The sequence below is a fragment of the Salmo trutta genome, chromosome 3 (assembly GCF_901001165.1).
Source record: "Salmo trutta chromosome 3, fSalTru1.1, whole genome shotgun sequence".
NCBI classification, from domain to species: domain Eukaryota; kingdom Metazoa; phylum Chordata; class Actinopteri; order Salmoniformes; family Salmonidae; genus Salmo; species Salmo trutta.
Window position 1 is genome coordinate 47,478,866 of NC_042959.1, and position 12,991 is coordinate 47,491,856.

Sequence of the window (12,991 nt, forward strand, 5' to 3'; positions counted from 1 at the left end):
CACAACTAGCAGAGAGGAGGAGACTACAGGCAGAGAGCTGGGTGGGTGGGTTAAAACTACCATACAAGGTAGTTCAAATTAGGGGAAACTTCTGGCCCGCTAACTCAATCCACACCTATAATCTCAGGAACCAGGACTAAATCTTGAGTGCGCTGGCCAGTTGACAGATGGTCATGTGAGACTAATTAATACAATTATGTAATCAGACACATTTATGAAAAAATGTCAATGGAGCAAAGTGATACAACAGGTAATAGTCATATCATTAACATCTGCAACCCAAAACAAACTGATAAATATTATACATCTCCTCTCTTTATTTAGCTGTCACCTCATTTTCCTTTTTTTTCCCAAACAAAATGGTCCTACAGTCTTCTACAACTGAACAGAAACCTCCAATTACATAACACAGTGTTAACTTCAAATCACCAGCTCATATTACAGTACCTACCCAAGGAGTGTTAAGGCCTTTCAAAAGTCCTTCAAAGCACTCATCTACTGTATACAGTAGAACTACATTTAAAGATGTTTGTCGGAGAAGAAAAGCAACAGGATTGTAGTGAAGCCATTGCTGCCTCATGGGTTTCTTGTGAGATAATTCCCATACTGGTGAGGTGATTTTGGGGAACATTCTGGTTTCTGTTCAACACAATGTGAAATCACCCCTTCTAATAAACCTGAATGTTTCATGAGAAGAACCCCGTAAAAGAAAAGACACACATAGGCTGGTATAGCTTTTAGTTCTCTTGTGGAATTGTACACACAACAACCAAATATAATTCTTTGCACAAATCCATTCCATGTTAGTTTTCATGGTCAAAGCTATAGTTGGCACAAAGACATTACTCACGACAGTGTCTATCGTAGAGAAATTGTAAGAATTTAAAATATTAAGTTACCTACTGTATTTGTATTTCAAATACATTATTTCATATTAGTTGAAACTTATTTTGTAATTGAAACACGTTACGAAAAATCCCCCCACCAACCTACCGAAAGTACAAGGATATGTGATATAAACATACTTTCCCATCGATTTCATCACACCCGATGTGTTGATTTCTATACTTTTGTTATATGTATTTTATATATGTTTCCTTTACATTTGTTCTAAGTTTGTTTTATATGTTTCCTTTACATTTGTTATATGTATGTTATATATGTTTCCTTTACATTTGTTATATGTTTGTTTTATATGTTTCCTTTACATTTGTTATATGTTTGTTTTATATGTTTCCTTTACATTTGTTATAAGTTTGTTTTATATGTTTCCTTTACATTTGTTATATGTTTGTTTTATATGTTTCCTTTACATTTGTTATATGTTTGTTTTATATGTTTCCTTTACATTTGTTATATGTATGTTATATATGTTTCCTTTACATTTGTTATATGTTTGTTTTATATGTTTCCTTTACATTTGTTATATGTTTGTTTTATATGTTTCCTTTACATTTGTTATATGTTTGTTTTATATGTTTCCTTTACATTTGTTATATGTATGTTATATATGTTTCCTTTACATTTGTTATATGTATGTTAACTATGTTTCCTTTACATTTGTTATATGTTTGTTTTATATGTTTCCTGTACATTTTGTCCCAGCCTGCATTTTCATCTGTTATCACCAAGTATCATCATGCAAAATGTTGCCTCGGTGTAAAAGACAACAAAAATAAGAGCTTTACCAACAAGCCAATAGCCAGATGAGGTAGGCATACACTGTATTGTGCTTCAGCACATCCTCCCATTTGTCCAGCTATTGACAGAAAAGGACATGCCTTGGAAAATAGTAGTTGAGTGTTCCTTTTAATTTGTAATTTTATTTCACCTTTATTTAACCAGGTAGGCCAGGTGAGGACAACTGGCCTATCTTCCTTGCAGTTACTGTATATGGCCTGCATACATTATATCTTAGTGGTTAGTGTGTGAGGGTTACAAACAAAACAGTCACCCTCCCAGATAATACCTACAGGCTCACATTTAATTTGAATGCTGTGTTCTACTTTGAAACCAGACAATTCTTCTCCACAATGGAGAGAAGAACAGGAAACCAGGAGAAAATAATGCAGTCACGCTCGATGCCCCAAAAGTATGACGAGTGATGAAAGCTGATATGGGCTGAATTACAGGCCATTTGTAAATAAATCTCTTGTTCCAAGTAATGAAAGCATGATTTACTTATTTCAGTGGGGATTTATTGTAAGTAATGTACAGGTAATGAATGCGTATGAAACAGGTAGAACCAGTCACCACTCGGAAAGCAGTGTTATCCGTCACTAAATAATATTTCTCCACAACAACAACCCAGCAATAATTTGGCTACACCATTAGTAACGGTAATGACCTGTGACCTATCTCTTTTTCCAGACGAGACCTGTTCAATGCAAAACCAGTTTGAGCTATTCAAGGGAGACAAGTTTACATGTTTGTGTTTACTGGCTTTCCTTGCAGTCATTGATAACGGAAGCAAAGTGAAACAATAAAGTATGATGGTCAGTGTCAATATGTTTGTCGGACAAAATGTGCATCATTTCTAATGCAGATGGGTGAAATTAGTATACAGTATATTTTATTATCTAATGCTTTTCTAATGTTACACAGTAGCCATTCAAATCAGGAGTGTATACAGTATCCGGTGACTATCAAATGTACTGTATTGTAAATATGTGTAAGTGGTGTTGTACATACAGAGAAAGTGTAAAAACAAACAAAAGATCACACATGTAGATAGCAGGGTTGAAGAACATTACATCAGAATTCCTATCACTTTAATTTCTCCTTGACGGATAGAACATGTGACCATCGAACTGAGATTGAATCATATTGCAATGTCAAGTGAAAATGGGAATGTTGCCGAAACTATAAAGTGTGTATTGTAATATTTTGGATTATGATTGGGTATTATCGCTCATGTAAAAGTGCCACAATATGACATTCACTCTTCAGATGTAAACAAATTAGGATGGAAAACAGATATATCCTGCACAAGGTAAGCAAAATGCCAAGATTTTGAATCAAAGAAAACAACTCGTTTTGCATGGCCATTCAGAGCCATGACCATTCATTTATTTATTGCATAAACAAAGACCATCAATGCAAAATGATATGCAAACAAAAGGCTGTGTTTGAGAGTGACAGGATGTCTGTGCTTAGAGCAGACACATGCCGTTGACCTTTGGCTCATTATTTTGTACGGTGTCCATATTAGGACAACCTAAGCATGTCTTGGCTGTCCGAATATTGATACCATAAATATGATATAAGCCTATATAATACAGTGCGTTGTGCATGACTATCAAATATTACAGAAAATATCAGCCAGTAGATACAATTCAGGACTGTCTACTCGAATATGCCATTGAAAGGAAGACACTTCATTTTCCTCCGGCTCATCAAGATAGGCCTACAGTAGAGGCTCGGGAGGCAAAATTAAGCTGCTGTCTGGAAGAACATGGCCCCGGACACAGCATGACTAAGAAGATTAGATAAGATTTACTCGTGAGCAACACTGCTCTCACAGCACTGGACATAGCAACAGGTCAGTGAGTACCCTATGGTGTTCTAGCATTCACCATGGAGTGTGACGGCGTTGACCTGAAAAGAGCAGAGCTATTTTCATTCTGACATTCTGACTTTCATTCTCTTCACCTTCTGGCTGAATGGAACGGTCTGTATTTTGCCTCATATCTGTCTGTATAAAATGTAGTGCTATTACATGTTTGCTAGTGCTATTACATGTTTGCTAGTGCTATTACATGTTTGCTAGTGCTATTACATGTTTGTTAGTGCTATTACATGTTTGCTAGTGCTATTACATGTTTGTTAGTGCTATTACATGATTGTTAGTGCTATTACATGTTTGTTTGCGATGGTTTGTTGAAGCTTTCAGTGAATGAATCTCCAGAACTAGCTGTATTACAGAGACATCATCCGAATGGAGGTGGTAAAATTGTGGATGCAGTGTCGATATCATATAGCCTGGTCCCAGATCAGTTTGTGCTGTCTCGTCAATTTATATAGTCATTACACCAAAAAAATGACAGTAGGAGTTGGTAAGACAGCACAAACAGATCAGGGACCAGGCTTGATTTTACATTTCATGGAATTATGAACACACCTTACACATGTCACTGACAACTTAATAGAGAACTTATATTATTGAATAGTACTGCTGTATTATAAGTCTCAGAGCCTCACATATTATAAGTCTCAGAGCCTCACATTCTAAACGCTGGTGTTGAAATCTCAAACATGAACCTTTAAATAATCAAACTGGTGTCAATGGGGACAACGCTGTCCACTCTATAGCATAAACCAGTCAGTATATTAACATTTATGTACTTACGGAACACACAATAGAGATAGAGATACACAAAAATGTTTGAGTTACACAGTATAAGAATGTCCTATGGGCACACCTCAACAACATCTTTCTTTTCTCAGGTAGGATAGGACAATGTGAGGTGATACTACAACAGCATGGTGACGCATATCCTGTGGTGTGCGTTTGCATGGACATTCAAGGGTCTGTTATGTACCTGCAGGTTCTTCTGGGTGAGTGTGTGTCCTATAGCCTGGTCGCAGATCTGTTTGTGCAATTCTTTGCCAAGAATGACAATGACCATAGGAGTTAACTACACAGCACAAACTGTTCTAGGACCATGGGCTATGTGTCCTATCTGACAATTATAGCTTTGACAACCCTCTTGCTCTGGAAATACTGTTTGACTGTCATTGATTTTTGATGCAGGTGAGCCCATACTACTCAATCAAATACAAGCCCAATGAACCTCACAGAACAGGAAAGGATCACAACCATCAAGTGAAACAAAAAACAGGTAACGATGAGGGTTGTCCTCAGTAAATAATGAAAACAGAACAAAATGTAGACTACTGTGATACAGACTGGCATAGGATTGGTGTTCTAAAGGACTACTCTAATTATCTCATTTATGTGTGTTGTAGAATATAATAGAAAAGCACGCTCTAATTCTGGTCTCTGTATGTGTTGGATGATTGATTTTCAGGCTCTGCGAGTCAGGAAATACCAGGAAGTCATGGTAGCAGTGCCATGCAGAGGAGACTGTCCAAAGCTGAGAGGGAGATCCAGGCACTCAAGACCCAGATCACATTTGACAGGGCAACATGGGACAGGAAGTTTGTGGAAATGCAGAGGAAACAGCAGGACCTCCGTCATCAGGTGTGTGTGTGTGTGTGTGTACCCAGCTTGAAAAAGCTGCAATAAGGGACGAGTTCTGAGGCTCTATCGCTGAAAGACTGAGGGAGACTGAGCCTCTTCTGAGCGCAGAGGACCCAGGGACCAGAAGTGGGCATCTATTAGTTCAGTGCTCTATCAGGCAACGGCCCACTCCATTGGCTACAGAGGTAGGAAACATCAGGACTGGTTCGGTGAGAACTCTGAGACCACAACCTTACTGGACATTATGCACGAAGCGCACAGGGCTACTCTCAACAGCCCCACATCTGCTACCCTCCGCCAGCAATGGCGTGCATCACTCAAGGAAGTGCAAACAACCTTGCATGCTCTGCAGAACGAATGGTAGATGAATAAGACACAGGAAATCCAAATTTATGCCGACAAAAACGACATGCACAATTTCTCAGCTAAAGCTATCTATGTCCCTAGAAGTCGCTCCATCACCCCCCTGAAAACAACTAATGGTCTGACTCTCTTCAAGGACCAAAACCAGATCCTGATGATCTCCTACAGACCACTCCATCCTGGAAGATCTGCATGTCCGTCCACCCATTCAAGACGTCAACCATTCACCAACCATCCAAGAGGTGTTATCAGCTCTCCGTTCCCTCAAGAACTAAAGGCTCCTGTCACTGACAGCATCCCGGCAAAGCTACTTAAGAAGGGAGGTTACTTATGCTCCACCAGTACATCACTGAGGTTGGGACCGGGAGATTGTCCCCCAACAGTGGTGGGATGCAAACATTGTCACCATCTATAAGAACAAGGGTGACAAGTTCATCTGCGGCAACAGCCGAGGGATATCCCTTCTGGCTGTTGCCGGCAAGGTCCAGGCCAAGGTGATGCTGCACAGGCTGATGAACAACATCACAGAGGAACTGTTGCCAGAATCACAATGCGGCTTCAGAAAGAACAGGAGTACGGTCGACATGATATTCCCGGCACGGCAACTCCAGAAGTAGTGACGTGAACAACATCAGGACCTTTTCATGGTCTTTGTCGACCTCTCCAAGGCCTTCGACACTGTGAGCAGGGAACTACTATGGGGCAATCTACTCAAAGTCCAGACAAATTTGTCAACATCCTTTGCCGGTTCCATGATAGGATGATGGCTCGGGTGGCCATAGGAGTGCAGGAGTGAGTGCCCTTTGGAGTAAGCATCGGTGTGAGGCAGGGATGTGTGCTGGCACTTGTACTCTTTAACATCTTCCTGCTATGTGTCACCCAGCTTCTCCACAAGGAGCTTGAGGACAGCAGCGGGGTTGCGGTGGACTTCAGGCTGGATGGAAACCTATTGAACATCAGGAGGCTCCAAGCAACCACCAAGGTTTTGACGGAGCGGGTTCTTAAGCTGCAGTATGCTAATGATGTGCTCTTGTGGCCCACACTCCAGAAGACCTTCAGTCCGTCCTTGTAGTGGCTGTGAGGGTCTATAGCAGGATGGGACTGTCTATCAACACCACCAAGACAGAGGTGGTCTTCCATTGAACACAAATCACTGGCAATAGTCGCGTCCTTTAAATACCTGGGCAGCATCCTCTCAGAGGACTGCATCATCGACCTCGAAATTCAAAATAGGATCAAGCAAGCATCATCTGGCTTCGGGAAACTCAGACGCAGGGTCTTCCAAAACAGGTATCTCCACCTCCACATCAAAGTCTTTACAGCTGTGAATCCTTGGTCACTTACAGTTGCCACAATAAGCAGCTCGAGTGATGCAGCGCATCCTGAGAATCACCTGGTGTGACCGTGTGCCCCATACAGAAATACTTGCTAAGACCAACTGCAAGAGTATGGAGGCCATGGTCACCCAACACCAACTGCGCTGGCTTGGGCATGTCATTAGAATGTCTCAGGATCGCTTGTAGCAGAAGATCCTGTATGGCCAGCTACATCTTGGCCGGCGGTCTGCAGGGGGGGGGGGGGCAGATGAAGCCCTACAAGGACCAGCTGAAAATGTTGCAGAAGTAGTGCAACATCAAACCCACAGACCTGGAGGATGCTGCTGCTGACGGTTCCACCTGGCGGCAGCTCTGCCAGAGCGGTGTACAGAGGTGGGAAGAGAAGAGCACAAAGAGACAGCAAACACAGTTCAGGAGATATACAACCATGCCTGCATATGCCAAACATATGCCAAACATATGCCAAACAGACTGCATATGCCCCACCTGCAAGAAAGTTTGTGGATCTCCGATTGGACTCTACAGTCACCAAAGAATTCACCGTTAACTCAGAAGTGGAAGTCATCATCGGATACGATGGACTAACGTAACGTAACGTGTGTCTGAGTGTGTGTGTGTGTTTGTGCGTGCCTGTATGATTATGTGTGTGTGTGTTTCATCATTTAGTCATAATAATAATTTGATGCCAACTTTTTTTAATTTTGATCAGCTGATCTCTGAGACTGTAGCCAGGCCTGGAAGTTTACTTCAGGTGGGCAGCTTCGAGAACCTTGGCGATTCAGAGGTGAAGAACAGACATCCTTACGATGAAAAGGACCAGGACAGCTCAAGTAAATCACATGATCAACAGTACTTGATTTGCTATAATCATCATATGGGATTTAAAGGGACATTGCACTCCAACATAAAAGTTGGTCAGATGTTTCCATACCTCAAAAGTAGACTAATGTTCAGATAGGTCCACGTCACAGGCCATTTGTTGCGTAGATCAAGCTATATGCTTTAATCCCAAATGAATGGAAAAGATAAACGTTTTCCTCTTTCCAGATTTTATTTGGTGCTTATCTTTTCCATTAATTTGTGGTTAAGGCATATACCTAGATCTACACACTCAAAGTCTTGGAACATGTATTCTTCTTACCATTGGACTAGTTTTGAGGTCTGAAAACATTGGACAAATGTTTATTCTGAAGTGTAATCTCCCTTTAATATCTGTGTTTTGAATAGGAAATAATAATCTTATCCATGACTTAAAATAACAGGCAGCTTGAGCCATTCCAACCAAAGCAGAGGGTCTGAGACGATGTCATCAACAGGCGACACATGCCAAAGCAGCTTGTCTGGTAGCCAGGTCTCATTGAACTCAGCATTTAGCTCCAGACCCATTTCTGCTCTGTCTACAGCCACCAGGTAGAGCCATTTCTCTTCACCTGCTCCCAGCTGTGTCAAAACGCCATTACACTTAAAAATGTTTGGCACTTGTTTTCAGATCTTAAAATTGGTCCATGGAATGCAGCATGTACTGTCCAGATTTGCAGTGCTTATCTTTTCCATTAATTTGGAGTTGAGGCATATAGCTGTATCTACACAAACAATGAGTACTTTTGAGGTCTGTAAGGCTGTGTCTACACAGGCAGCCCAATTCTGATATTTTTTCCACTAATTGGTATTTTGATCAATCACATGAGATCTTTTTCAGAACTGATCTGATTGGTAAAAAGACCAATTAGTGAAACAAAGATCAGAATTGGGCTGCCTGTGTAAACATAGCCAAACAGACCTTGGTTAAAATACATGCGTAGTTAAGTATTTGTAATTTAAATATTTATTTTGAGTATTTTAAAAGAATGTGTCTAAAATCAACCACTTTGAAATATTTGAAAGTATTATTTTTGAAATAATCCTATAAATAGCCTACGATTTGAAACAATTTTCTAATATTTGTTTCCAAATACATAATTTCAAACACCCCTGGGACCAAACAGACTTGGGTTCAAATGCATGGAGTATTTAAATATTTGGATTTGAAAATACACTACCTGTATATTATTCAAAAGAAAAATATCAAATCCTTACTTCAAAATGTCTTTGAAAGTAATTGAAAAAACCATAAATAGTATTTGAAACCAGGTCTGATCTGAAAACTTTGATTTTAGAGTGTAATGTCCCTTGAAATCCTATTCGTTTTAAGCCATCTAAAAAGAGCAAACATTCCGTCCCCCCAGTGGGAGCTCCTGGAGGAGCTACATCGGTCCTCACCGGGTCTTTGTGCCTCACTCCCCCCTGGACCTGCAGATGGGACACCGGGTTCGAGTCCTGCTGCCCTCGGGACGGATTAGCACAGGCACAGTTCGTTACCTGGGCCACCTGGACGGGGAGCCAGACTTCCATATGGGAGTGGAGCTGGAATCAATTGAACACGGGCAGCAAGATGGCACACACAGGGGACAGTGCTACTTTGAATGGTAAGTGCTCTCTTTATTTACCAATAATGTGTAGTCTTAAATCAGTTATTCTGTGAATAAGGGATGTTTCATCCTTGCATTTTTACGTTGGTAGAATTGCTAGAGATCTACTGTGGAGTATAAATAGATGTCTATTTTTAGAGGTGACAGGAAAAGGTTCAACAGTGCTTTTAGTTATAACTGAAGGGTTTATTTACTTTAAATAAGTTTTCCACTGAATCCTGTTGTTTACAGTAGTAGGGCCTCCAGGCCCCTCACACACACAAATAACAATAATAAACTTGAAACAATTGTTTATTGAAAAATATATTTATTTTCAAAATGACATTGTGGACGTGGAAAGATGGAAAGTTGTTTGATTTTGGAACAGTGTTTAGAGCCTATGGGGATGTTTGTACAAATCATATGTATGTTCAATTGCTGTCTGCTATATCCCCCACATGTAAAGCTAAGATGAAGAAAGTAAAGCATAATTTAACAGTATGTCATCATACTATAAAAAACAAAAAATGGACACAAAAATCTAAAATCAACTCACTTTGAATTTCCATCACCTATCTGCAATTCCATACAAATTTCAAAGGTATTGGGAAGATGTCTTTGACAACCCAATACCATGGAAGCAAGTCCTCAATGTCACATACAAAACACCAATAGATACTCAAGAGCCTTTCAGTTAGGGATTCTCCGGTACTTTGGATTATTTTTTGCCAGTAGTTCTGAAAGTAGTGCCCACAAGCAAAAAGTGGTCCCCAAAAATTGTGTACAACATCACATATGTGCAGATATTCTCTCTCTCGCTCTGGTGTGTGTGTGATTCTTTTTAGCTGTCAACAAAGAAAATGCTGTCCATTTGGTGTATTGAGCAAGACTCTAAATGAAGGTTCTGTAATGAAGATGAGGCGGACATAATGCATCTGTTTTGGTACTGTCAGACAGTGAGCTTGTTTTGGCTACAGGTTCAAGGCTGGCTTTCCCATCACTCCATCAAACTACATATTAACCCCCAACTCATCATCTTGGGTGACCTCAATGTCCATATCCCCTCAATTAATGACACAATACTTCTGCTAGGTAAAATATTAATATTCAAAACACAAAGTTCTACATCTCTAACACCCAACCTGTTTAAACAATTAATTAGCAATTCCCGGGGCCACCCACACATAAAATGAATGCACACATGTCTGTAAGTTGCTTTAGATAAAAGTGTCTGCAATATTATATTATTTGGGTACCCAGGCAATATTCATTTGAGAAAGTCCACAACATTGTTAATGAACAATATAAATTAAAATGAACATATGCTACCATAAGGGTAAAATGATCCATATGCAATAGAGTGTAAGCAAACAACCTTTTTCCTTGTTTATTTTTGTATTAGGCTACTACACTATGGCATTGCTGATCTGTCTTGTCCAAATGTGTTGTATCATGTGTGTTTGTCGGTTTGGGTATCGTCATGTATTGTACATCGTCCTCCGTTTTTATGGTTGTCTTGTCACTGTCATTATCGACTTGTTTGTATTTTGTTATAAAAAAAAGAATATAGCAAATATGGTTCTATGCTCAAGACACACTTCAACTTGTGCTGCTGACATTATCATTGGTTGACTTAACATGCAAATATCAACCTGAAAGCAAACGTGAGTAGCACGTGTTTGTCAAAAGAGGAGAACAAAATGATATGAAATGCTATTTACAGTAGTATATACTGTACATGTATACAATGGTATATGTGGGATGAGCACTAACACTGTTTTCTTTGTGTTCTGAAATACAATAACTGTCTTGTAGCATCAAATAGTAATGGCTTATTATGCATTTCGACAAAAGTACACTATATATACAAACGTATGTGGACAGCCCTTCACAATAGTAGATTCAGCAATTTTAGCCACTGAGAGGAAAATAAAATCGAGCACACAGCAATGCAATCTCCATAGACAAACATTGGCAGTGGAATGGCCTTACTGAAGAGCTTAGTGACTTTCAACGTGGCAATGTCATACGATGCCACTTTTCCAACAAGACAGTTGCTAAAGCTTCCCTGGTGGAAATGTCTAGGAGCAACAACGGCTCAGCCGCCAAGGGGTAGCCCACACAAGCTCACAGAACGGGACCGCCGAGTGCTGAAGCACGTAGCATCTAGCCTTCCCTGTAGCTCAGTTGGTAGAGCATGGTGTTTGCAACGCATGGTGTTTGCAACGCCAGGGTTGTGGGTTCGATTCCCACGGGGGGCCATGTATGAAATGTATGCATTCACTACTGTAAGTCGCTCTGGATAAGAGCGTCTGCTAAATGACTAAAATGTAAAAATGTAAATCTAAAAATCGTCTGTCCTCGGATGCAATACTCACTACCGAGTTCCAAACTGACATTGGAAGCAACTGTTCATCGGGAACTGTGCAATGCCAAGCGTCAGCTGGAGTGGTGTAAAGCTCGCTGCCATTGGACTCTGGAGCAGTGGAAATGCGTTCTCTGGAGTGATTGATCACACTGGGTTTGGTGGATTCCAGGAGAACGCTACCTGCCGCAATGTATAGTGCCAAATGTAAAGTTTGGTGGAGGAGGAATAATAGTCTGGGGCTGTTTTTCATGGTTCGGGCTAGGCCCTTTAGTTCCAGTGAAGGGAAAACGTAACGCTACATCATTCAATGACATTCTAAACGATTCTGTAGTTTGTGGCAACAGTTTGGGGAAGGCCCTTTCCCGTTTCAGCATGACAATGCCCTTGTGCAAAAATCGAGATCCATACATAAATGGTTTGTTGAGATCTGTGTGGAAGAACTTGACTGGCCTGCACAGAGCCCTGACCTCAACCCCATCGAACACCTTTGAGATTAATTGGAATGCCGACTGCGAGCCAGGCCTAAGCACCCAACATCAGTGCCCAACCTCACTAATGCTCTTGTGACTGAATGGAGGCAAGTCCCCGCAGCAATGTTCCAACATGAAAAGTGAAAAGCCTTCCCAGAAGAGTGGAGGCTGTGATAGCAGCACATGGGGGACCAACTCTATATTAATGCCCATGATTTAGGAATGAGATGTTCAACGAGCAGGTGTCCACATACTTTTGGTCATGTAGTGGATGTCTTTTCTTTATCTGGAAAGTGATATTTTGTAGGGATATTTTTATAACACTGTGTTGTATTACCCAATGGTCTGCCTAGTTTTTACTCTAAGGTACTGAAATCTAACTGCCATGTGGTAACTGTCTGTTTCCCTTCCCTTGCAGCAAGGCTGGCCATGGTGTCTTTGTGCCATTCACCAAGCTGTTGATGGCCTGGGAGTGATGACATCACAGTCTCTATGGTGGAGGGTCACATCTGGATGAATCATTTGGACTCTTTGGCATCAATCACGAATGGTCTCTGAAAGCAAACTTACACTACCGATTAAAAGTTTTAGGACACCTACTCATTCAAGGGTTTTTATTTATTTGTACTATTTTCTACATTGTAGAATGATAGTGAAGACATCAAACTATGAAATAACATAATGAACTTGACTCTAATGAACTTATCCTCTGCAGCAGAGGTAACTCTGGGTCTTCCTTTCATGTGGCGGTCCTCCTGAGAGCCAGTTTCATTATAGCGCTTGATGGTTTTTGCGGCTGCAGT

General features: G+C 40.6%; 1 protein-coding gene across 1 annotated transcript; it reads left to right on the forward strand.

Moving 5' to 3' along the window:
- The first annotated feature begins 3,489 nt into the window (after positions 1-3,489).
- LOC115176722 (uncharacterized) lies at positions 3,490-12,784 on the forward strand. The gene is made up of 8 exons (XM_029736944.1): positions 3,490-3,670; positions 4,447-4,557; positions 4,754-4,841; positions 5,031-5,203; positions 7,613-7,733; positions 8,166-8,313; positions 9,129-9,368; positions 12,607-12,784. The coding sequence occupies exons 2-8, from the start codon at positions 4,483-4,485 to the stop codon at positions 12,662-12,664; spliced, it is 903 nt and encodes a 300-aa protein (XP_029592804.1). The 5' UTR covers positions 3,490-3,670; positions 4,447-4,482; the 3' UTR covers positions 12,665-12,784.
- Positions 12,785-12,991: the final 207 nt, after the last annotated feature.

Bases quoted from the DNA above. Each gene is read 5' to 3' on its own strand.
- LOC115176722 (XM_029736944.1), top strand. From the start codon at position 4,483: ATGGTGACGCATATCCTGTGGTGTGCGTTTGCATGGACATTCAAGGGT. The intron at 4,558-4,753 runs GTGAGTGTGTGT...TTTTTGATGCAG, and splicing joins GTACCTGCAGGTTCTTCTGG to GTGAGCCCATACTACTCAAT. The intron at 8,314-9,128 runs GTAGAGCCATTT...CCGTCCCCCCAG, and splicing joins GCTCTGTCTACAGCCACCAG to TGGGAGCTCCTGGAGGAGCT.